We start from the raw sequence: 26,355 nt of genomic DNA, 5'->3' as shown, positions 1-26,355 counted from the left end.
TACCGCCGAGAGAAGCCAAGGCACGGGCTAGTCTGTGCGCTTACCCGGAAGAGCGGTGCATTCTGGGAGCTGTATTTCTCCCTACGTTCTGGCCCAGGGAAAGCCGTCCTCAGCGAACTCCAAATCCCAGGAGGCACCGCTCCCAACAGCCCGTCGGTCCACTAGGAAGGAAACTACAGCTCCCAGATTTCCTGGCTGCGGAGCCTCCGCTACAGGGCGCGAGCGGGGACAAAATCAGCTTCGTTCTCCTCTCTCTGTCTAGGGGTTGCACTGGGCAAGGGGCGTGCCGAGGATGGAGGACAAGCCTTACAGCAGCCTCAAGCCCTCTCTGGACAGGCTCACCCTGGGGGTCACCCGAATATTAGGTGAGTGAGGGGCCGGCCGAGGGCCTAGAGCCTAGAGCAGGCCTGGGTCGCCGCGTTGGCACGGAAACGGCCCTGGTGTGTTGGCATGGAAACAGCCCTGGCGCGTTGCCAGGGAAACAGTGGCCGGGCTGGCATCGGAGTAGCCCTGCCATGGTGGCAACGACCTGGGGGTTGGTGGGGGGACTCACAGGCTGCCTGCAAGCTCCATGGCAGAGCCACACGTGGGCACAGCCCGCCTGCCAGCCACGATACCCGCAGCCTCTTATTATTGGGGTCTGCGGCGAAACCCAGCTGGGGCCGGGCGTGGAAAGGTGGAAGTAGCCATATCAACTGTAAGAGGCTAATTAATTAAGATGAGCTATTATCAGCAGGAGAAAAAAACTTGTGTAGTGATAATCAAGATGGCCCATTTAGACAGTGAGAGGTTACTTGACATGGGGTTAGCTTAACCTTCTCTTTAAGGGGTGACTTGATCACAGTTTATACGAACCTGTGTGGGGAACAAGATAATGGGCTCTTTAGTCAAGCAGAGAAAGGCGTAACATGATCCAATGACTGGAAGGTGTGGCTAGACAAATTCAGACTGGAAAGAAAGTGTAACTTTTTAGCTGTAAGGGTAACTAACCACTGGAATCATTTATTGGGGTTCTAATAGACAGTCCATCACTGGAAACAGGGGTTATAATTTGAGGGCAGTGGGGTTTCACACCTCTCACTCAGGGCCTAATGTAGCCTGCAGAAACTATATGCCTGGTGGTGACACTTGGGAAGGAAACCCCCTTGATTCATTCTCCAATCCATTTGCAGGGATGGCAGTTAGAAAGAACCGAACAAAACTATCCGTTTTCTTGCTTATAAAGTGGCCGGTTTGATTTGATTTGATTTGAAAATACAGAAAACGCTTGATTTGAAAATACAGAAAACTTGGAACCCATGATGTGGTTTTTACAATCACTTTTCAGCACCGAACCACCCTTTAATACCGACAACACTCCGTGAGGAAAGAACTTCATTATTCAACCCATTTTACTGAGAACTTGTGACTTGACAAAGGCTAGAGGGGGAATCCGTAACAGAGCAAGAATTATAATTTATAATGTGGGAATTCCCAACTCCCAACCTTGTGCTCAGACCATTAGATCAAGTCTCTCTTATAAAGTTTGTAAAGTGGTTTGGGAACCTTTCAGATGAAAGGTGCTAAATAAATGGAAAAGATGATTGTGATCCTGATTCAGAATATTTAAGTGGGAGACTTCTCTCCTGGATTTGTTCAGCTTTATCTATATCATTAGCCTAACCTGGTAGGCCTCTTGATTTCTTCCATCTGGATTCCGAGAAGGTGTCCATGGCAGATTTCTTTTTCTTCTCCACGTTTAATGTCCCTCCCATCCATACTTATGCACGTCTGTTAAGTGTGATTTTCAGTTTACCCACAGGATATTTTTAATATAACATTCAGGTTTTTAAGATACAGTTTCTCTTCCTTTTGATCTTGGATTTAGTACAGACCCCTTTAAAACTTGCAGTTCACTCATCACTTTAGATCTTCCTGTGACTGATACAATATTAAATCTTCCACCATCCCAGTTGAGCCTTTGTGCAAGATGAATTAAACGTCCCTGCTGTTTTTTTTTTTTGATCATAGAAATAACAATTATTCCATTAAAATGATCTGTGAACTTGTTATAAGACATACAGAACTTAGAGATGGAAAAGGCTTGTCAGATCATAGGTTCTACATTATCACCCCTTCAAATGCAGGATAGAGTCCCCATTTAGAGGATGTATAGTTTAGCAAGAATTAACTTCACACACCCCGACTATTTGAAATGAAACTGGGAAGAGGGGCACAAAGTCTTCTGAAGGCAGCGGTCCTGCATTGGCCAGAGGGGATGAACTTCAATGGTTCAAACACCCCAAAAAGAATGTAACCCCACAGCAAAAAACGCTCTCAGGATTCAGTTGATAATCAGTCTCCTTATCTTTTTTCCATACGGCTAATGTTTATGTCCGAGATGTATCCATGAATATGGAATATACCGCTTCAGATTAGAGTTATTTTTGGATATATGTTGTCCTTGAAAGCATCGGGTAATGTAGCACAAACTCTTTTGACTAGTGACTCTTAACAGAAGTCAAACTTCCTTATACTGACTGCCACTGCCAAACTGATAGAAAAACTTTGGGTGACCCACCTGTTAGAACAAAACGCTCAGTACTGGGGAAAGAAATATGACCAGATCTATTTGGTGCCTTTCTTGTCTAGTGCACTGCATTGTGTGTTGTCATAAAGTGATTATAATGTGAGTGACTGCTTTGGGAACCAGTATTTATTCCTTTTACACCAGAGCCAGTTTTTAAAGTGACAATTTACCTTTGTGTACTGTGTTTTTATTTCCTGTAGCAGGCAAGCAGTCTTTTTGACCTCATTCAAAGCAATTGAAATCAGTGGCAATTTTTCAGTGATTTCAATCAGCTTTGAATGAAGCCTTTGATTATTAAAATAATAATATGAATAAATGCAAGGGAAAAGGTTCTACAGACTCCCAGCTCCAGTGATGGCACTCTGTAGATATTGTATCTTGCATTTATAAGACCAAAGGAGCCCAATCATTTTTTTAAATTATGGACCTTTTGCTGCAAGTAGACCAGCCTGGAGACCTGTTGGGATTACAGAGAAGACTAAGGGTCTTCTCAGGCAGACCTGTTTGCAAGATCAGATCCTACATTCATAAAAGAATGACTTAACTCGGTGATACTCAGACCTCAGAGGTTCAGGAGCCAAATTAGCGATCAACATCATCCAAAAGAGCCACAGTAGTGTGAATTCATTGTTTCGTTTACTATAAATTCATATTAAAACAGTATGATAAGGAAAATATTTAGTTTTTACATATATGTATTATTCTCACAGCAAAATGACCGACCAAGTATTATTATTTTATCAACTACAATTGGTTAATAATACAGTAAAAGCACCCTGTTTGGTTAATAACTTAGACTGGTTAATAATTAAATCGCACAGTATTTAAGTATCATGTGTTGCAAAGAGCCGGGGAAGACACATTAAAGAGCCACTTGCAGCTCCTGAGCCTCAGTCTAAGTATCACTGACTTAACCCTTAAAAGAATCACTTAATCACTGAAGTGCATCCACCTCTGAAGTGGAACGCAGCCGTTTCAACACATCATGGCAGCACTACACACCATCTAAAGTCAAGCAAAAAATACTTTCTCCAACTAAAACTACAGGGCACATTTAGAGAGGCAAGATATAATTACCTGACTTTGAGAGTTTGGCCAGGACACCAGAGCTAAACCTCCACTTTTATGGAAATTTCCATGGAGTCCTTTGAATCAAGCTCCTGATCCCCTGTCTTTAATATGTCTCAGTCAAAGGATGGTATCTTCAGCAGCACCGTGCCCCCAAATGCCAGGGCATTGGTTCAATACTGGCACAAAAGACCACCTACTCCCAATAGTCATTAGAGGTCTCTCTTTTAACTTCACATCAGGCCTGACTCTGCTTAGCTTACAAAACCAGAGGGATTATAGCATTTGGTGTCACGTCTGCAAGATGTGCTCATGCTCTACTTATTGTTTTACAGAAACTTCTCCAGGAGTCGATGAGGTGACATTTGTGGAAAAGGAGCCAGCTGAACGTCACTCTATTGTTTCCTGGGAGCAGGTGGGTACTTTCATTATAGCACTGGAACAGGGTTGGTCTGACTACGCAGCTGGCTAGGCATGTAGGATACTGAACAGAACCCTGCCACATTTCACATACAGCTCAGCCTATAGGTAAGAGAGATTTACCGAGGTCTGTGACGCAAATTGGAGCAATGCTGTCTCCTTTTCAGGTAGTACTTTGGCTTCCATCCATACCACCTGCAATTGCAGTGTTGGTGGGTCTCACCAGAGAAGCAGGCCGCTGATGCATTTAGATGGGAACCCTAGTCTAAGGGACACTTGAGTGCTGCAGAGAGTAGGGATGGTGACTCAATAGGTGGTTGTCATGCTTCTGCATCAGCCCTGAAATCAAACTCCAGCATGGTGGTAGTGGCCTCTGTGTTGCTTGAGGAGTTATCTTGCAGATGAGACGTAAAACCAAGTTCCTGATGGCCACTAAAGAGAGAGACTTGTAGTGCAATCAAGTCATTCAGTGCCCCCACCTACACCCCACTCATCAGTTTCCCTTCTCAACCTCAACTACCTACCTTCTACCTCTCATATCTCCACTCCAACCATAAATATAAAACCACCAACGCACCTGGGGTAATTCTGCACCAAAAAAATTTAAATGCCAAAAATATTTTAAAATTCAGCAAAATTCTGCATACTTTGTCAAAATAACAGAATATAATCATGCCAGTTTCAATTATTTTGGTAATTTATTTCAAAATATCTGTCAACAAGTATGCCTGTAACAATACAGACAAAAAAAAGTTTCAGGAAATATTTTTTTGACAAATAGATTCCTTACTAGGCATATTAATACTGAATTTTCAGTAATAATTCATTTAATCTACAATTCAGAAACATATTTCCTGCACCCGCAGAAGCAGTGCAAAGGCTTGGCGGAGTCAGGGGTAACGGTGGAGCTGAGGAAGAGTAATTGCTGGGAAGGAGCCTAGGAGTGAACCTTAGGGTATGGATGGGAGAAGTATGGAACATTTTTTGGGGGGAGGAAGGGATTGCTAGGGAGTTGGGGAGCCTCCCCCAGGCAGACCCTGACCGACCCCTGGCCTCTCTCATTCAGTCAGGCACATCTGCCCCTGTCCCCATGTGTCCCTGGACTTCACTCAGACAGCCCTACTCCCCTGTCCCCATGTGTTCTGCCACCTCCCTCTCCTATGTGTCCCTGCACCCAACCTGTCCTCATGTGGCCCTGCACCCCCATTCCCATTCAGCCAACGCTCCAGTCTGCCCACCCACTAGCCCTTCTGAATCCCAGTCTATGTGACACCCACCCCACCCCCAGCCATGGGGATATGCGTGGACAAATAGAGTGTGTGCCCCACTCTATTTGTCCATGCATATCCCCATGGCTCCTCACTTGGCCCTGAGGGCAGGGCACTGTGAGGACCACAGCCTCTCATCCTCTCTATCGGCAGCTGACTGCTATGGCCAGTGAGCTAGCTGCTTCTGTTCTGGTGCCACAACCAGAAAAAGGCGTGAAAAAGGCGTAACTGCTCGCCTCTCCAGAAGAATGTATTTTCTGCAGAGAAAAACAAAATCATGTGCATACGCAATGGGGCAGAATTCCCCCGGGAGTAACATCCATGCAGATTTCACTTCTTTCATTTCTACATCAAAATAACCCAATTTACCTTGTAGGCTGCCCCTCCGTCTATCTCTTCCTAAGCATTACAGAAAAACATCTCTCACAGTCACCGTTTACAATGTAACACCAGACCTCACTTATTTACACCCACCAATAAAGAGCTATTATGTAACTTATGGAAGCCACATCAACCCTGTATTAATCATCCAAACGCATGGCCATATAATCAGTAAACACTGTCAGAAATAAGGCTGGACTTTGGTTTTCCATGGTTTAGGATGAACAAATGTGGACTGTGGGTGGTGGAAAGAAGGTGAATGAGGTTAAGAAGGGGTACTCAAAAGTTAAGTGTATATGGGGTGTTGAAGGATTTAACTTGCTTTTTACCAATTGCTCTGGTAGATTTCAGATCCCACCAACCTTAATTCAAAGTTAACAAATGTCCTTTTGTGTAGGAATACAAATAAGCTGTAGAGTTTGATCTCATGGAATAAGTACTGAGATCTTGCAAAGTGCTTAGTGCATTGAATTCCCATATAATATTCAGTGGGAGTGGAGAGTTCTTGACACCACACAGGTAGCACTCAGCACCTTGTAGAATCTAGTCCCTAGTGACGAACTTTCAGATCTCGTCTTCGAGCCCCATCTCATTGCTCTTGAATTACTTGAATGCAAGTAAATGTTTTTAGACATAGTATTATACATTTCATTGTGTTTTCACAACCACTAGGTGGCACTGTTTCCCAGTTTAATGGAGGGGAAACAATCGACCCATAGATTAATATTCTCGATAGTAAAGTTGTAACTGGGTTCCTTTACAATCCCTGTTTTTAAATCCCTCTATAACATAGACCAAGAAAAATGGTTTGTCCTGAAATTTAACTGCATTCTAAACATCAAGGAAATTTTTTTCTGCAAACCTTGAAGAAAGTTGATCAAGTATTTTTGAGTTATAGGTCACTAAAGCAACAAAGACCTTGAATATGAGCCCACTCAATCAGAGCTCCATAGCGAAGGGTGTGTGGGGTAGGGGGTGGGCAGGTTGGGGCACTGGAAAAGAGGGAAGGCAGGTGGGGCGGGGGGAAGAGGCAAAGGGGTGGTATAAAGCAGGATAAGGACAGGGCAGGGGACTTACCTAAGAGCTAGGTACATCGCAGCCCTTGTTCTCCAGGGAGCACAAGGACTACCCTCTCTGGACTGCCCCAGAGTGTAAGGTGCCCCAAAGAGGGTTGAGGACAGGCAGAGCAGTGGATCCATGCCATCCTGCAAAGCAGGACAAGCACACAGGGAAGTGTGTAGCCACTCAGAAAGGGACACAGCAGAGGACATGCTTAGGAAGTTACGAGAGGCATTTGACAGGTTTCAGAGTAACAGCCGTGTTAGTCTGTATCCGCAAAAAAAAAAAGGAGGACTTGTGGCACCTTAGAGACTAACCACTTTATTTGAGCATAAGCTTTCGTGAGCTACAGCTCACTTCATCGGATGCATACTGTGGAAAATACAGCAGGTGTTTTTATACATACAAACCATGAAAAAATGGGTGTTTACCACTACAAAATGTTTTCTCTCCCCCCACTCCACTCTCCTGCTGGTAATAGCTTATCTAAAGTGATCACTCCCCTTACAATGTGTATGATAATCAAGTTGGGCCATTTCCAGGACAAATCCAGGATTTCTCCCCACCCCTCCCCCCCCCACAAACCCACTCTCCTGTTGGTAATAGCTTATCTAAAGTGATCACTCTCCTTACAATGTGAGAGGCATTTGGGTTCAAAAGCCTTAAAGAAAGAGAATTGTTCTCCAGTGCACTCTCTTCTCTAAGGTTTTATAATCTCCTGGTAAAATCAGATGCACAATTCTATCCCTTCTGTTTATAAATGCTGTTGTTAACGAGCCTGAGACTGGGGCTTGCTGAAACCCATGTGTGCTGCTTTGCTGGTGCAAAGGGGTTGTAAAGCCGGCAAACACATCCACCTGAGAATTCCCCCTGTGTAGAGCATGGAGGGCATGACTGGAACATCTCTGCACTGGGGATATTCCCAGCTGCCAGACCAGTTCTGGAGCCTTCAGCAGCTGGGTTAGACCCGCCCTGACGTGGTAGTAACTTATGTGGAGAGACAAATTGGCCCATGGCCATCTCCAGTGTTAGGGAACCATAAAAAATGACATAATCTCCTTCTCCCCTCACTCAGGTCTCGCATGGAGTGAGCTCTGTGCCTTTTTTGTGTTTAGAGTAGCGTCTGTAGAACTTAGGGATGTAATTTCTATTAACTGCTATAGGATTGTTCCCAAGAAGGGACTATTCTATTATTATTTTGAGTTAACTGCCATATATAAAATCTTCTGTTTTACGTGGGAATCAACACATGTTGGGCAACATAACCTTACCAGCTGATAGAGTTCCCCACCACCTCAGAAGGACACAGGCATCAAATGCATTCTTTCTAGGTAATTTTGGGATATCATGGACAATAAACAAAAGAAATTAAAATCGCATCAAATATTGGGCATCTTGGTTTTGTACTTTATGGGGCTGGTGAGTGCAGCTCCGAAAAGCACCAGATGAGCAGGGTGCATGTAGCCGGTTGAAGGGGCTGAGGGTAAGCAGTTTCAGGCATATCATTTGGGTTTATCTGACCTCTGCTCTAATAAGACAACTGTTTGAAATCACAGACTCTTGTGACTGAAGGTAACTTGACAGATCAGCCAGACTTTTCCCACCCTCATGAAAAATATTGGACAATATCCAGGATCCCGAATGGGACCAGGTTCTGCTCTGGCATAGCAACTTGTCTTCAGACCCATCCTCTGGAGAAGGAAAAGGAGGACTTGTGGCACCTTAGAGACTAACCAATTTATTTGAGCATGAGCTTTCGCTGTAGCTCACGAAAGCTCATGCTCAAATAAATTGGTTAGTCTCTAAGGTGCCACAAGTACTCCTTTTCTTTTTGTGAATACAGACTAACACGGCTGTTACTCTGAAACCTCTGGAGAAGGTAATGAAAGGGAGGTAGCTGAGGAAGTTCCTAAAATGAAGGTAAAAAGAGAGAGAATGCGACTGGAAACAGAGATGCCAATTGATATGCCCTCCTGGAAGAGGAGGACTCGAGGCAGCAGGTCTATCCAGAAACCTCTTATTACCTTCCATGAATAGACCGTTCATCACTAGAGTCCTGACTGTTGTCTCTCTCAGGAGAGTAATTCCATTGAAGTCAATGGAGCTGTTCACATGAAAAAGTTTATTAATAGAAAAACAAGATTAAATGATTAAACAGGTTTTTCAAATCGATGGAATGTGGCATGTAAATACTTGTATTCTGGTGGAGCTTTGTAGCACATCAATCATCTCCACACATCCAGCCTCCTTAATTGTTTTAATCCAGGTCCTCGCTCTTGCAACTAGAGATATGAAGTTAGAATTCATGAAGCTGCAGTGTGAAATAACAAATATTTAGCTTTGAAAAGAGTCTGCAAAGCAAGGGGCACATCTGTTGCAGACATTTGGAGAATTTAAAGCACGCCTATATGGTTTAGTATTCTTCTAGAACTAACATTGAACAACTTTGCCCAGCAACGTTCATTTACCTCTGTTATCAAGTGACAGATGAGTTCTTCTCAACACAAAGATGTCTTCTCTTTCACACCTGCTGCCTATGGAGACATTTTCAGAAGGTTTTGGAAAAGCCACCATGCCAGGGACGAATTTGCTGGTCACAGAGTTTAAGGCCAGAAGGGACCACTAGATCATTCAGTCTGAACGCCTATGTATCATAGGCCACCAACACATCCAGCACCCACTTACTAAATCCAACAACCAAAATGAGACCAAGAAGGCATTATAGCCCACAGGAGATTAGACCTTATGTGCCACAGGCAGAAATTAGGAAGGACAGAGGCGCACCAGTGCCAGAGGCCCCCACAATGGTTGGGAAATAAGTGAGATACACTCAGATAATCCTGGCAAGTGACCCGCACCCACACACTGCAGAGGAATGCAAAATACCCCAAGATCACTGCTTGTCTGACCAGGGGAAAATTCCTTGCCAGTCCACATATGGCAATCAGTTAGACCCTGAGCATGTGAGCAAGAACTCACCAGCCAAGTACCTGTCAAAGGTATGACAAGTAAATAATATCATATCAAGGAATTGTACAGTGTTGTAGACAATATTGACAAGCAGCAAAACCAAGAATATATTGGCCACAGTAACAGTAGGCTGTGGGCAGCAATGGATGCAGGCCAGGTGCAGGTTGGAGAAAGTGCATCATTGGCAGTATAACTGTGGACATATGGGGGAGAGGCTATACAAGTACTCGTGGGCTTTTACAGCATACCCTGTGAAACCGGCACGGCTGTGTGGAATGGTGGCGTTAGTCCAGACGGGAGGCAGGGAACAATACGCTCTGCCTCTCTCACTGGTGCCCAGAGCCAACACCGGTGCTGACCAGCGGCAATACTGGAATCTGGGAACCTGTTAGTGAGACAGCCATGGCATGGGTTCCTCTGAGAGAAGACGTTCTGAACTTGGGAGGCAAAACCAGAGGTAGGTAATGGGCTGAGCACAAGCCCACAGGCCTGGCAGAGAATGTGATCACCGTCCCCGGTGACGTTACACATGGATGGCATGGACCAGTGTGGAAATGGGGAGACTGCACAAAATGAGTGTAGCCAAGGAGTGGCTGCATTTGCTTTAGGTCAGCTAATACGAGATATGGGAGTACTTGTCCCTGTTTTATGGGGCTTTGAATGCTAAATATTTGATTGTGGTTTTTAATTTCCTTTCACATAAATCCAAATTTTTTTTTTTGTTTGTTTCTAAAAAGCATTTGGTGCTCAGAAAACATACCAGATTGACAATCCTGTAGCTTGGTGTGCTCTACTACATAGGGCTTCCCCATACTGCATCATCCATGAGCATCCTGCTCTGAAGGGATCACCTCACAGTATAGAGAAAACCTTGAAAACATGACCCGAATAGTTCATAAACCAGAAGGCACATAAAAAGAACCTCCAACGTATTATCTTTAAAAATCTCATGATTTGGGGGCCTGACTCGTGATGCTGGAATGTTTGCAGTTGGTGTTACTGTAAATATACATTCTAGTTTGGAAAAAAAGTTTGTCTATTGTTTCAGAGAAATAATTTAATATGAGAGTACTGATAGGTAGAGCCCTCCGCAGATACAAAAATGTGGATCCACATCCGCCAGAATCAACATGCATCCGATCCACAATCCGCTAGACGTCTTTTATGTGTATCCGCACCCACAGCAGCAAGCCGTCTCACAAGGGCTGGGGGAGAGCGGAAATGAATGGGGGGAGCAGGGTCTTGAGGAGAAGGGGCGTCACATCGTGTGCTGCTCACGAGAGCATAGCATCGTGGGGGCTCACGAGAGACGGTAGCAACAGTGCATGTTGCATCACGGCAGGGCGTAAGGGTGGGGTACCAGGGCCCTGCACACTACAATCCCTGCGGCCGGGGACGGGTCCCTCTGCCCAGGAGCCAGTGGGCTGGGAGCATGGCTAATGCTGCCAGGCCAGGCTATGGTGGGGATGCTGGCGCTGCCTGAGGGGCCCAAGCTGCTGGACAGGAAACGGTGTGGTAAGCGGGTACTGGACAGCCTGTACTCCAGTCTGCCACCCAGCCACTGGCTACTGGCCTCCAGCCTGAGTGCGCTGCACCCTCCAGATTGCCCAAGCCAGACGCCACAGGCCAGGCATCATCGGTGAGTAGAGCCCTGTGCAGTTGTGTCCGCATCTGATCCACTATCCGCAAAAATGGTCCACAGATGTGGATATGAAGTGGCTCTAGTGATGGCAAGTAGCTTCATGCAGCATCTTTCCTTGGCTCATTAAAACTGGCTCCTGATGTGATTCTCTTCTGGTTTTCAAATTCATGACATGCACTTAATATTAGCGTGACAAGTTGGGTCACAGAAACCCCCTTGGGACTGCCACCTGATGTGCTGAGACTACCTCTGAGCCCGTTTCCCTGCCAGCTTGGGACTTTAGTTAGCTAGCCTGTTACAAATACAGACCCAGGTTTGAACCACGTCCCCCAAAAGCTGCAGGCTTAACTGAAAACCGCTTAAGAAGTGTTCCTGTCTCCAGCACTCAGATACCCAACTCCCAATGGGGTCCAAACCCCAAATAGATCCATTTTACCCTGTATAAGCTTTATACAGGGTAAACTCATAAATTGTTCGCCCTCTATAACACTGATAAAGAGATATGCACAGCTGTTTGCTCCCCCCCCCAGGTATTAATACATAAAAAGTGATTTTATTAAATACAAAAGGTAGGATTTAAGTGGTTCCAAGTAATAACAGACAGAACAAAGTGAATTACCAAGCAAAATAAAATAAAACGCTCATGTCTAAGCCTTATACAGTTAGAAAGTGATTACAGATGAAATCTCACCCTCAGAGATGTTCCTGTAAGCTTCTTTTACAGACTAGCGTCCTTCTAGTCTGGGTCCAGCAATCACTATCACCCCTGTGGTTACTGTCCTTTGTTCCAGTTTCTTTCAGGTATCCTTTGTGGGTGAAGAGGCTACCTCTTGAGCCAGCTGAAGACAAAATGGAGGGGTCTCCCAGGGTTTTATATAGTTTCTCTCTTGTGAGTGGAAACCCCTCCCTCCCCCGGTGTAGAGTCTCCTCTATAAGATGAAGTTTTGGAGTCACCTGGGCAAGTCACATGTCCATGCATGACTTAGTTCTCTATGTTCCCAGGAAAGCTCAAGTGTGGATTGGCGTCTATCAAAGTCTATTGTCCGATTAAGTGTTTCTTGATTGAGAATAGTCTTTTCTCAAGAAGCTGATCATATGCCTCACTGAGGCTACTTAAAATTAAAAAGTACACAGCCAATATTCATAACTTTGAATACAAAAATGATACATGCATACAAATAGGATGACGATATTCAGTAGATCATAACCTTTGCAGAGATATGTTACATGGCATATGTAGCGTAAAACATATTCCAGTTATGTCATATTTACATTCATAAGCATACTTCTAGAAAGCATTATGGGGTGCAATGTCACAATTAGAAACTAAAATATGAGTGGAATTTACTGTCTAAGGGCCCAATCCCACAGTTCCCACAGAGCATAGTGCCTGCATTGAGCATAGCCTCATTGAACTCAATAGGGCTTCTCATAGTTGTAAGCACTAAGATCAGCAGTCAGTGTTTACAGGATTGGGCCCTCTGTGTTTACATGTATGCTGCTGGATGGTATGTCATACCTGCTTGTGTGCATGTGCCTATCACACTTTAGTGATTGAAGGTCCATGAAAGAGAGAAGTCCTAATACCACTGCAAGTCCTGTAGCTCAAATAGCAGAGGTTGGTTGGTTTGGTTTAATTGATGGCAAAGAGCTGTCTCTAACGAAGCTGTGTGTGTGGATTAGCTGATGACCTTGGGTCTGTGTTTTTGGAGTGTGAATTCATTACACAAGGTGCCATGTCATGAAAATTGTGGAACACTCCTAAAATATCCCTGTAGCTAGCGATAGTTAAATTGGTAAACCAATTGCATGAAATTTTTCCAGAGGTGCCTTTAGATCAAATAACTAACCTGTGTTGGGAAACAGATCCAAGAAACTTGAAAGCATCTCTCCAGTTGTGTGATTTGGGTTGTGTTGGGGCTCAGAAAGATATTGGGTGGCAGGTGTTCCTGTCTCAACAGTCAGTCAGTTATCTGGATCAAAGCATGCTCTACCTCTTTCCTTTGATAACATTTATGGGCATTTGTGATTACAGAAAAACTCCTGTGTATTGCCAGAGGATTTAAAGAATTTCTACCTAATGAGCGATGGCTTCCACATGACCTGGAGTGTAAAATTTGATGGTAAGTCTGCCTGTTTCTTTCCTTTAGCTTAAAATCCTTTAGGTTAAAATGTCCATTCTTTCTGTGCATTCCCTGTGCCAGCTACAGCCCCTTCCTCTTAATTTGATCACTGCTTAACCGAATCCTCTATTTAGTTTGATCTACACCACAGGAGCGAAATTATTTTGAAGGAAAAATAACCACTATTCCCTTTGTTTTGCTGGGTTTAGCCAGCTGTTGTTGGATAATTCAATCATTGATGTAGAAAATTACCCTTTAATTAACAAGGAAGTCCAAAGTACTGCGTGGAAGCAAAAGCCAACACAAGGAAGGCCCCGATGATAAAAGATTAACACAACCTGAATTTCTGTGCATGATACATCGGGCTCAAGCCTGCAATCCATGCACATGCAGGATTCCAGTGTGGGAAATTTGTCTGCAGAGCACTTGCTAGGATCAGATCTATTTTTGATTACCTAAATGCCAGTAGGTACTGCCCAAATCCAGATATGCCCATCAGTCATCAAATGGATGAGTACATAAATTTGACTTCAATCTGCAATTTTTGTCTTACTCAGCTTAGAGGGAGCAGCTGGTTTTCAGTTGGCTTCCTGCTTTTTACACTGTTCTTATTTCCATCGGGCTTGACAGAAGCAGAATGTGGTCAAGGAACTTTGCAGAGGTCACACAACATGCAGTAGCTGTGCCCGGGAGATGAGAGCCCTAGCTACCATTGTGATAGTGGGGCACTTTAACAATGAACAACGTTTAAATGAAGGGCCTGGTCCTACTCCCGTTGAGATCAGTGGAAGCTTTACCACAGACTTCTGTGCTAGCAGGTACAAACCCTGGGCCTCCTTCTGATCTCACATCAGTTTAACTCCATTGACTTCAGTGGAGTTACTCCAGTGCAAGTGATTGCAGAATTGGGTCCCCTTTCTTCCATCTGTGCCTGGCTGGAACAGGAAGACTCTTTCACGCTGAAGCAAGCACCGGGCCACAGTTGTCCAGGCCTTTGCCACCTCAAAGTCGGATTGTTGCAGGGCACTCCAGCTGGAGACTGCTAACTTCAGCTGGTGCATGCAGAATGCACTGATCTCCTTGTGAAATGGAGTTTCACATGAAGAGCACATGAGCCCATTCTCCACATGTGCTCTGCCTGCTGGGTGGTTCAAGTGGAATTCAAGGCGTGGTGACCCATAGAGGCCTGAATAGGTTTAACGCTTTATTACTTGACTAACACTTCCCCTTGCCCTCTTCCAGACTGCTACAACTGCAGTCAGCACCAGGGCCTAAGCTGGAGCTTTCTCAGAATAAATGAGAGGCAGCTGCTGACTTGGTGATCTCTGAGGTGCTCTCAACTTTGCTCCACCAGAGCCTACATGTGTCAAACTTGCAGGCCTGCTGCAGTGCCCATTTCTCCTTCTTTGTATTTTGTGAAAGGTTAGGGGTTGGACAAAAAGAAAAGATCTCCTCCGCTCTCCTGTCTTTGGGGTGTATTAATGAACACAGTTGTCACTGTGCGTTGCAGATAACCCCATGCCACTGGGCTCCATGGTGATTAACAGCATCTCTAAGCTAAGTCGCCTCGGCGGATCATCGGCGTATGCCCTACCCAATGCACCGACCCTCGCTGACCTGGAAGGTGATACGGATGAGGAAGGTATTATCCTCTTGATGGCACACATGGTGGTACACCCAAGTGTCAGAATGTGCTTTTCCTCCTTCATTCTGCTGTATAGGAATAAGCTGCATTTCTGCATAACAGGCCAAGCTGCACTTTGCTAGCACTTGTGCTGCTCCAGAGAAGGAATGGACTGGATCCTTAGGGTCCAGCAGGCATGATTAACTCCACCTCCTCACCTGTGTTGTCTCCACACCTTTCCAACCAAACTGCTCTCCATGCTTTGTTTTTCCCTGTCTTAAATTGTTAGCTGGGGCCTCCTCTTTTCATTCAGCTTGGAAAGAGCATGTACATGTACAATATAATATCAGTGACCACTGGCAATAATTGTCATGGTGATGGATAGGCCCATTGGATACACTGACTTTGAATGCAGCTCTTCAGAGCTGGAAATGTCACTGGAAAACACATTGAAACAAGAGGCAGCAGGGGAAAATGCATCTGGATGAGTTAGGCATTTGGCAAATAAAAAGATCCATTCCCTTCCTCTATCAGCTTGCAGTCTAACAGGAGGCAACAAGTGAGACAAACAGGACATGGGATAATGGTGGCTTTTTGAAGAAAAATAATAAAACCTACAAATTGCTATTTGATTTTTGTAGCTCTTGCTGCTTCTAAACCTGGCTGGTTTCTCTGCTTATCAGAGAATCCTGCCCTTTAGCGTATTAGAGATTTTGCTCAAATTCTGCTATAATCTTGATCCTCTTGCTCTTGAAATCAAATGGGTCAGATTCTGCTCTTATTTACCCACATGCAACTCCACTGAATTTGCATGGTGCATGTGAGAGCAGAGTATGTCCCAAAAGGAGTTTTCCCTTTGACTTCAGTGGGGAGCTGTAGATTCTATCAATTTATATCTATTTTCTTTTATTGCAGGAAAAATTCCATTGTCCTTTCTAAACAGTGTATTTGTGCTGACTGATCCCAACTTACTTATGAGATTGTCATGAAAACCATAAAAGTTAATTGTTTGGGGTTTTTTGTGGGGTTTTGGCTACTGTTGCTTTTTTAACATTTTAGTAAATAAGCAGGGCTCTATGTGAATAATTCTAGCAAGGATTTTAAAACAGCTATTCCAGCTGAGCTATTATGTCCCTGTAAGCTGGTTTTCTAAGGTTTAAACACATGCTTTACTATGTATTCTACCAGTTATAAACAACCTTAAGCCCTAGCTTCTGAGAATGGCTATCTGGATCGGCAATAAGGTTGATGAACATCTAAGTTCTGTGAACTGCAGGTGAATTTATGTGCAGCATGAAATTACTTCTTCAAGGGGTATCTGGGGGTGTTTGTGTATGAGCAGAACTAGAACATAGCGATTGTCATAAAACTAAAATTACTGCTCCTGGTACCTTTTCATTCAATTGTTTTGAACTTTCTCTCTCTACATTTCAATTTCTGACAGTGCTTTGATTTATTGTAATAATTAATAACTGTTAATTTACCAATTAAAAGTGAATCCTTCCAAGCCAAGTTATGGGCCAGCTTTTCAAACATGCCTCTACAATGGCACCCATAAGTGTTCCATAGGCATGAGTTTGTGCATGCAAGAGCTGTATTTGTACAAACTCCTGAGCCCATGTGTGCACATGCAGTGGAGGGTGTGGTGCATGTCAACAGCCCTACATGTGAAAGATGCAAGCATAGCTTTTTCAGGCCTATTTGTAAACTTGGCCAGTGAAGATCTAGCCAGAAATGCTGTAAAGGGATTTTGTTTCTTTTTAAAGGTAATGAAGACCAGCCAGAAAAACCTCACTTTGACTCTCGTAGCCTGATATTTGAATTGGACCCATGCAATGGGAACGGGAAAGTTTGCCTTGTTTATAAGCATACCAAGCCAGGTAAAGACTGAAGAGAGCACAGTTAACCGATCATGATAAATGGCTGTGTTTGGATAGCTCTTACTCTTCTGAACTTATGTGCCGTTTTGGGTGAACCCTTGGAACCAGGACTTCCCCCTTGGTATTGAACAGATGAGTCCACATTGTAACCTCCATGCTGTTTCTACCTGCCTAAAGTATTTGCATCCAGAGAGGGGAAAGGCTCCGCGCTAGCTCCCTGATCCTGCAAACACTTATGAATGTGAGTAGCCCCAAAGGGCCACTCCTATGTGTAAAGTTCCTCATGTGTGGAAGTGATGGTAGACTCAAGCCAAATTGTTTACATTCTCCAAGAAGGGCCATAGCATTCTTTAGAGACAGAGAGAGGCGAGAACACAGAGAACTTGAAGCCACTGATTTGGATTCAGATCCTATGCTTTGATGCAACGTCCCCCAATGCTAATTAGAAACTAGGTCGGCAGTGGGCCTATTAGCAGAAGTTAACAAAGGACACACCACAGAGCGAGAGAGGTGTGAGCTGAGCTAGTAAAGAACTCTGTGCGGGTGCGTCTACACTGCACACTTCTTTCAGCGGCATATAGAGTACATCCCTGCGTAGCCCCCCTCGCAGGGGTATAAATAGCAGTGCGCCAGTAGAATGTAGTCACGCCTGCAGGGCCAGGGTATGTATTCGAGTACATACCCTACACGGTCTCTACTCACCCATCCGGGCCTCCCCATCTGCACTGCTATTTCCAGCAGAGTAGTGTCCCACTGCCTCCCTGCTGCTGGAGCCTTTCCCTCTGGGCCTGGGGGGGAGACTCTGGGCAGGGGGAAGGTAGTCTTTTCCCCACCTCACCCTGCCTAAACCTTTTCCTCACCGCAGTGAAAGGCTCCAGAAGCAGGGAGCTGCTGATGCTTTTCCCCGCTGTCTCCCTACTGCCAGAGCCTTTCACTGTAACGTGCAGCTACACCCTGCAGCGTGGACACAGCCTGCTTTTCGCAGCAGCGTTTTCCTACACGTACGCTACACACTGCCACCAGTGATGTGTGGTATAGATGTAGCCTGTCACAGACACCTGGAAGGGTTGCACACACCAGCCAGACTTCCAAGCTAGAGGACCGAGACATTATCTTGCAGCCAGGGTGCAGGTGATGTTCTCCTCAGGGTAATGGTAAAGTACATGGCTCACTTAGAGAAATTTTTAGCAGTAGTTATCGGCAGTGTGTCTATTTAACCTTGGTTTCTCTCTGTCACTCACCCCTCTATTAATATACTTGTTCCTAATAAAAACACCCTAAGTTGTCAAGTGGTGACTCTAGTTGGAACTTTGCCAGGTGTGCCCAGAAGAGAAACCTCTCCTCTGATTTCTAGGAGGTGGACATGAAAATAGTAATGATCCAGCCTGAGCATGGGCTGGGAGCGAGGGAATGAAGTCATCCCCTCACCCAGCAATGTGGGGAAGTGGACAAAGGCAGGGGGTGGGTATAAGGACCCAAAAGTGCTAGGCAGGTTTACACTAGTGAGACAGCTGAAGAAGCAATCTGGACTCACAGAGCTAACGCGATCCTGTGTTGTTTACATTTTACACTGTTTGGAAGCTGTTGCCTCGAGAAAAGTATGATTGCTCTGAAGAGGGAGAAAATCCCCTGCAAAGCAGGATTCTGTTGGCAATATAAACCCCGTTGAGTGGTCCTTTCCAAACTCAGCAATCCTGGTGACTGACCACTCCATTTAGTCTCATTCATCAGTATTTGCCCTTGATGGGGGGAACAACAGATAAAGATGTGCAATAATGGTGCTTTGAGCTTGTGCCTTTCATCCAGGGATCTCCATGTACACTACCCACTTTGTGTCTCAAACCATGCCTGTAAGTATTATAATACCCGTGTTGTAGACAGGGAAACAGGTACAGGGACGAGTTGATGAGCATACACTGAGTCAGTAGCTGGTGTGATACAGCATTGCCAGAAGGCAGCAGAAGAGTGATATAGGAGAGATATGTAAGTCCTAGGATGAGGAGAAGCCTTATATCCTGTAGAGGGAAGAAAGGTTTCTATAGATTACTTAAAAGCACCTGAAGCCAATTAGAGCACCTGAAGCCAGTCACCTGATAAAAAGAAAAGGAGTACTTGTGGCACCTTAGAGACTAACCAGTTTATTTGAGCATGAGCTTTCGTGAGCTACAGCTCACTTCATCAGATACATACCGTGGAAACTGCAGCAGACTTTATATATACATAGAGAATATGAAACAATACCTCCTCCCACCCCACTGTCCTGCTGGTAATAGCTTATCTAAAGTAATCTTTAGATAAGCTATTACCAGCAGGACAGTGGGGTGGGAGGAGGTATTGTTTCATATTCTCTGTGTATATATAAAGTCTGCTGCAGTTTCCACGGTATGTATCTGATGAAGTGAGCTGTAGCTCACGAAAGCTCATGCTCAAATAAACTGGTTAGTCTCTAAGGTGCCACAAGTACTCCTTTTCTTTTTGCGAATACAGACTAACACGGCTGTTACTCTGAAACCTGTCACCTGATAAAAACGCCCTGCTTCAATCAGCCAGGGGAAGGAGTTGGAGCAGAGAGCAGTTTGAAGGAGTTGAAATAGAGGAGAGTTTGGAGAATTGCCATGGCTGGCTAGAAGACCAAGACCTTAGGTAAAGAGACACCTGGCTTGTGCAGAGAGAGAGGGCAGGAAGCCCCACAAGCTGAAGAGCAGGAGAGGGAAGTAGCCCAGGGGAAGGAAGCACTAGTTCAAGTGGTTTACCACTATCCCTAGGGCCCCCGGAGTAGAGGGTGGGCCTGGGTCCCTCCCTCTCCACTACCCTTCTCTGGGTTACTAGTGGGACAGTAAATACCCAAGTTCAGGGGTAGGAAACTGCACCCTGAACCCCCCGCAAGAAGAGGAAGCGCGGGACCCATCATAATCATACCAGCAATTTCCCACACTGGGAATGGAACCTAGAAATCAAGATTTTGGGGTCCCAAGCTATAACCACTAGACCGTGCTGCCTCTGCATGATACATTGGTTCTGGGTCCTATCCCTTTGGAAAAGCCATCCTTTACAACATCAGAAATATCACAACATCACTGCTTCCCTCCAGATGATCTCCGTTGGGAGCTCTGCAGAAAAGGACCTGGGGATTACAGTGGACGAGAAGCTGGATATGAGTCAACAGTGTGCCCTTGTTGCCAAGAAGCCTAATGGCATATTGGGCTGCATTAGTAGGAGCATTGCCAGCAGATCGAGGGAAGTTATTATTCCCCTCTATTCAGCACTGGTGAGGCTGCATCTGGAGTATTGCATCCAGTTTTGGGCCCCTCATTGCAGAAGGGATGCGGACAAATAAGGAGAGAGTCCAGCGGAGGGCATGATTAGGGGGCTGGGGCACATGACTTATGAGGAGAGACTGAGGGAACTGGGATTATTTAGTCTGCAGAAGAGAAGAGTGAGGGGGGATTTGATAGCAGCCTTCAACTACCTGAAGGGGGGTTCCAAAGAGAATGGAACTAGGCTGTTCTCAGTGGTAGCAGATGACAGAACAAGGAGAAATGGTCTCAGGTTGCAGTGGGGTAGGTCTAGGTTGGATATTAGGAAAAACTATTTCACTAGGAGGGTGGTGAAGCACTGGAATGGGTTACCTAGGGGATTGGGTGGAATCTCCATCCTCAGAAGTTTTTAAGGCCTGGCTTGATAAAGACCTGGCTGGGATGATTTAGCTGGGGTTGGTCCTGCTTTGAGCAGGGGATTGCACTAGATGATATCCTGAGGTCTCTTCCAACCCTAATCTTCTATGATTTTTCTCATCCCTCAACTTTAAAACAATGTTACCCTTTTTGTACATGTTCCTGTTTTTCAATTCCAGTTGTCACCCCAGACACTGAGATATGGTTTCTGGACAGAGCTCTGTACTGGCATTTCCTCACCGACACCTTCACTGCCTACTACCGACTTCTGATCACCCACCTGGGTCTCCCGCAATGGCAGTATGCCTTTACGAGCTACGGTGTCAGCCCCCAGGCTAAGGTAGGAGAGCAGAAGCCATACTTTGACTCTGCAGTGAGTCTGAACACAAGCCAGTCCTTCTCACTTTCTCGAGACCAGTATGTAGAGCTGCCTGACTCAGCAACAAGCAGAGGCTCTCAGCAAGCAAGATTATCCTCCTCAAGGCATCAGACTTGTGGGCTAGGGGGCATATATTAGATCAGTAGGGTTAGCTAGAGCTGGGCTTTCTAGCAGCTGGTGGCATCATGACCACTGCTGCTATTATTATGCTTATTGAGCTTTCACCATCTGTGACTGTGCAGGGGGATATGGGTGGGATAAGGCCATCTACAGTCCCCCGTCCAGCCACGAAAGACCAGTCAAGCTCACAGCTCTGGGCATGGTGGGGAAAGCAAGGGCTGAACCCCCCATACTGCCTTCCCCTCCACAACTGCTGAGAGCAAGTGAGTAGGGAGGCCCCACTACACACTAGACAGCAGAGCTAACCATACGTGAATGGGTAACCTTGCAAAAGCCTGCAGCAGAGTATTCCCCTTGTCCCCTGTCACCCCAAGTGGTGTAGTGGTGTCGTCAGCCCCCATAATTGCATGCAGCTCACGGTAGAAGCGGCATGTATGGGGTTGTGACACAGAGCTCCCGTTTGCCTCCCTGGCTTTTTGGTACGCTTGCCTGAGCTTCTTGATTTTTGTATGACACTGTTCTGTGTCCCTGGAGTAGCCTCTTTCCGTCATGGCCCTGGAGACGTTAGCCTACATATTTGCGTTCCTTTTTTTTGGAACGTAGTTCTGCCATAACAAATTCGTCTCCCCACCGTGCAGTGAGATCCAGTACCTCCCGTTCGGGCCATGCTGGAGCTTGTCTGCGAATCCGGGACTGCGTGGTCTCTTGATATGGTGGACTCTGCATGGTCGCCTGTGATGGTGACCTGTGCTGATGGTGACCTGTGCTGATGGTGACCAAACAGGAAATTCAAAAGTTCCCAGGGCTTTTACTGCCTACCTGGCTACTGCATCGGAGTTCAGAGTGTTGTCCAGAGCGGTTGTTATACCAATAAAATAAAAACCAGCAGGATCTTATTAAAGGGAAAAAAGCAAAATACCACATTTATTGTGAATACAGAAAGAATCATAGTAAGCAGTTAGTTATAGTTATAACATTCCATTCAATCTCATATTTATTCACACATTCATTCATACAAATACAAACACACACGCACACACAAAGAGGTTCTGCAAGGTTGTTATCATAGTTACCAGCCTTAGAGTTGCTCATGCCAAGCCACTGGCCAGGTGGCCTGGACATAAGGAGGGAGCAGGGCCTTGTCAGATGCTCATCTGATGCTCCTGGAAGTTGGTTTGCAGAATCAGACCCCCCAAAGTTCTCACTTTTTAGAGTCTATTTTTATAGGAATTTCTTCCTATGCCAGTCTGCGGGAATTGCTTCATCATGCTGTTGCTGAATCAATCAGCAGATAGCACATTCGTGACGGGTCCGTGCTGCTAGATGTTCTTTGGCTCTCCCATTCTTGAGGCTGTTGGGTGGATTCCAGTCTGCCCTCCGGGGGGGGTCCTCTGGTTATTTCCACTTGATGCCTTCTTCAGCCGATGGACGCTGGATTCTTAGGCTGGCACCTCCCTGATCATTCAGTTATTATCCACACCAAGCATCCATCCACATACATCCTCTAGCTCTATTTTAATCACAATTGTTAATACAACAAAAGGGCGGGGAGTCTCTGGGTGCTGTTTCTGTTGTTATAGAGTATTGCTTTGAGTCTCTCTCTTGTGTGAATTGCTTTGAGAACAGACTCTGTCTTAGAATGTACTAACGCAATTAGCAGCTTGCAAGTTTCACACATAGAGGGAGAGAAACAGTACCAAAAACCAAGAGATCTCTTAATTAGTAATACCCTGGAATTTAAACTATGGGAAATCAAACTCATTTGTGATTTTAATACAGAACTTCTTTAATATGATCCAACACGGTCACAGTGGAGCATTCTGGGATAGCTCCCAGAGGCCAATATTGTTGAATTGCATCCACAGTACCTGTAACCCGGAACTGCGATCTCGATTTTAGCGCTACTCCACTTGCCGAGGTGGAATACAGAAATCAGAGTAAAGAGCCCTTTAAATCGAAACAACTGGTTTGGTCGTGTGGACAGAACCAGTTTTATTTCGAGGTATCTCGGCTAATTCCAAAATAACCGTGTACTGTAGACCAGGCCCTAGATTGATCGAGTACCCATTGTACTCTAGCAATAGCTTTTCCCAGCACAGCATTCCATATATTCACTACCCCTTGTGTGAAATGATCCCCCACCCATTCCCTAACCAATCAACTTCCTCCTCATTTAGATTATGTCCTGCTGACTTGTTAACCTTTCAACACTGGAATCAGGTAGTCTTCATTAACACTATCTTTTGGAAAGGTCTCTCAGGAGCGGATATTGGAGACCTTCCCCTTATCCAGTACTTAGATCTACCACCCCTTTAGTGTGTGTATTGACCCTCTGTTTATCTCGTTCAGCATTATGCTGTGCCCTGGAATGAGGTTGGTTTGAGGCAGGGTTTTTCTAATAACCCCTACAGTCCTTTCCCTGGCTTCATAAGCCAGCTGGCTGTAGTAGAAAAAGCAGCAGAAGACAAGAATGTGAACTGCAAAGTGAAACTTCCTGGTGGCAACCAGATAATACTGATGGTGATCCAGAGTCATCAAATCAGTCAGAAGAAAAGTGAACACAAGGTCTGAGTTAAAGTTTGCACAACTGAACCTGCACTGTTAGAAAAGTACTGGGGGCTTTTTTATTTCACATGAGAGGCCCAGCAATTCTAGCTCCGCTTGTTTGGCAAGGTAAATTCCAAGGTATTAATAATCACTTGCTACTTCTTTGAGTCCAAATAAATTAGGCCTGGTTCCCCTCTTTCTGACATTGGTATAAACCAGGAGTAAGTCCCTAATGCCTGCCGAGTTACAGCTATGGAAAACTAGGAGAATCTGGTTTCACTTTTGACCTTTATCTGCACAATCTCTGTATCTTGGGAAGGTTATATCCCCATCCTCATTCTGCAGCTACGAATCATCTCTACTGTAAAGCTCTTTGCACGAAACGCTGTGAGCTGAAACACAGACTGACACAGATTCTTGACAGCAGGAGCTTGGTGTATTTTTAAAATGTTCCAAAGTTGATTCTTGCACTTTCCCTCTAAGTCTCTAATGTGTGATTTCCCCCCCCCCCCATGTCATCCTTCCCTGTAATCTTTTTTTCAGCAATGGTTTAACATGTACAAGCCCATCACCATCAACACAGCTCTACTCTCAGAAGAACCTGACTCCTTTGTGAACAAACTGGACCCCAACAAGGTATTTAAAAGCAAGAACAAAACTCCGGTGATCAAAAAGAAATTGCCATCCCAGCCAGCAGGCTCTCAGAAAAGCCATGCAAGCACAACCTCCTCCAAGACCTCTTCGCTAGCCGGGAACTCCCTGAGGAAACGAGAACCACAGACCTGACTCTGGAAAGCAGTTTCATTCCAGACTGTTAAAAACCCACTGTGGTATCTCTTAGGTTTGGATCAAACCACTTCTTGTGCATGAATAGACTTCCCAGTGCCAGCTGTGTTGCAACATTTGCATGAAATATAACGGCAATTTAATTTATGGGAGATATGGCTGGAAAGCCAAAAGACTGCTGGTCCTGGAGAGATGTTGGTTAAGTCTTTTCTATTCCGATGGGCAAATACTTCGGTGTGGATAAAAATGCCACGGAGCTGTGTGGAGTGTGTTACCACTGATAAAGTGAAGCAATGAAATCAAGTAAAATCAATCTCTACCATTTTCATATACATCTTATTAAATACAACATACATGCACAAATAAATATTTTGCCGTGTTCTTTTTAGAAGAAAGAAGCATGCAGTGATCATTGCATGTAATGAGAGCAGGATCAAACCCACTGAAGTTGGTGGTAATGCTCCCCTTGACTTCAAGAGAGCAGGACTGGGCCCCATGGTTATAGCCTAATGATATGTAAGGGCTTCGTGCTGACCATTGAGTGTTCAGCCCGGGATCAGGCTCTGAACTATTTATACAAACTGCATGTTAAACAGAAATGACCGTCTGCTAAAGACCACACCTGATGCTGTGCACTCTCTGAAAGAGCTGGCCGTGGCCAGAGCAGCGCAAAGGTGCCAAGCCATCTAATATGGCGACCAGGTGGACTAGCCAAGGACAGTGCTGTAAAACAATGCTGCACATCCAGCAGCACCTAGGGGAACCCTCTTACAGAGAAATCCCTTTTTTCACAGGCCAGTGCTGCTCTCCTCAGAAGTTCCCTGGCTCCAGGTTAACAATCTGCCCTGGAATAATGTGGGATTCCCTATCGCCATAGCTGTCTGTGCTAGGTACTGAGCGCCTCCCCACCTCCTGCAGATCTCAATAGGTGGGGAAGGTGCTGAGCAACTTTCAGGATCAGGCTTCTCGGGATCGGGCTCTAGAAAAGCCTCCTACCACTGAGTTTCCCAGACTGTGGATCCCAACCCATCAGTAGGTCTTGGAAAGGTTGCAGAGGGGTCAGGGACCCGGAGCAGAGGAGTTCCCTAGGGGAGGGGTGGGTGGGGTGGAGAGCAAGCCTGCGCTACACTTACCCTGCAGCAGCATCTCCTTCCACGGGGCTGGGACCCTGGAGCTGGAAGCCGGGCGCAGCTCCGCAGGACAAGAACAGCTGCTGCAAGGTGAGCGCGGGGTCACTCTCCAACATACCCGCCCTGGGGCAGGACTAGGGTTGCGGTGCTGGGTCAGCAAGTGCTGCTGCAGCTGCCAGTGCCGAGGAGGAGGCTCACCCAAATTTGGACCCGGGATGAGTCGCAAAGCACCACACAATGCAGCTGGTGGGTCTCCTGAGTAAAATGTTTCAGAACCGCAGGCCTGACACAGGGAAGCCCAGGCTCCCTTGGTCTGAACAAGAGCCACTCCGAACAGGGAAAGCAACCTTCACTGCCCGTTTGGGACCAAACCCCACCATTTTCCTCTGCTCTTTTGCAGCGTCTGTTCTGAGACGCCTAGCATGGAGCAGAGGAGACTGGAGCCCCAAGTCCAGTGCAGTGGCCTGGCTGCCCCGGCTGCCACACCAACAACCACTGCAGCAGCTGGAGTGGCAGATGTTGAAGGAGTTACTGCAGGATGGCATTTGGCCTCGCCAACAATCTGTGTGTGGAGAAGATCAAAAGCAGTAGGGTACTCCAGCTTCACCACTTTCTGCAGCTCTTGGAGCCCGTGCAGCTACAGGAGAACACAGAAGCTTTACTGTTAGAGATGCACATGTGTAGCCAGACAGCCAGCCCCCCCCCCCCTCAGACC

General features: G+C 45.6%; 1 protein-coding gene across 2 annotated transcripts; it reads left to right on the top strand.

The window, feature by feature from the left end:
• Positions 1 to 210: 210 nt before the first annotated feature.
• On the top strand, positions 211 to 25,590 carry TPGS2 (tubulin polyglutamylase complex subunit 2). Of its 2 annotated transcripts, XM_077816622.1 has the most exons (7): positions 211 to 365; positions 3,973 to 4,052; positions 13,413 to 13,500; positions 15,011 to 15,142; positions 16,891 to 17,004; positions 20,858 to 21,018; positions 24,268 to 25,590. In XM_077816622.1, the coding sequence occupies exons 1-7, from the start codon at positions 293 to 295 to the stop codon at positions 24,508 to 24,510; spliced, it is 891 nt and encodes a 296-aa protein (XP_077672748.1). In that variant the 5' UTR covers positions 211 to 292; the 3' UTR covers positions 24,511 to 25,590. The 2 variants fall into 2 exon arrangements, with proteins under 2 accessions (XP_077672748.1, XP_077672749.1); XM_077816623.1 differs by lacking the exons at positions 16,891 to 17,004; positions 20,858 to 21,018; positions 24,268 to 25,590 and adding an exon at positions 16,040 to 16,847.
• The last annotated feature ends 765 nt before the right edge of the window (positions 25,591 to 26,355 follow it).

Source organism: Eretmochelys imbricata, chromosome 5 (genome assembly GCF_965152235.1).
Source record: "Eretmochelys imbricata isolate rEreImb1 chromosome 5, rEreImb1.hap1, whole genome shotgun sequence".
Taxonomy (NCBI): domain Eukaryota; kingdom Metazoa; phylum Chordata; order Testudines; family Cheloniidae; genus Eretmochelys; species Eretmochelys imbricata.
Note: the sequence above shows the minus strand (reverse complement) of the source record. Positions and strands in the feature narration are given on the sequence as shown.

Bases quoted from the DNA above. Each gene is read 5' to 3' on its own strand.
- TPGS2 (XM_077816622.1), top strand. From the start codon at position 293: ATGGAGGACAAGCCTTACAGCAGCCTCAAGCCCTCTCTGGACAGGCTC. The intron at 17,005-20,857 runs GTAAAGACTGAA...TTTCAATTCCAG, and splicing joins TTATAAGCATACCAAGCCAG to TTGTCACCCCAGACACTGAG. The intron at 21,019-24,267 runs GTAGGAGAGCAG...TCTTTTTTTCAG, and splicing joins GTGTCAGCCCCCAGGCTAAG to CAATGGTTTAACATGTACAA.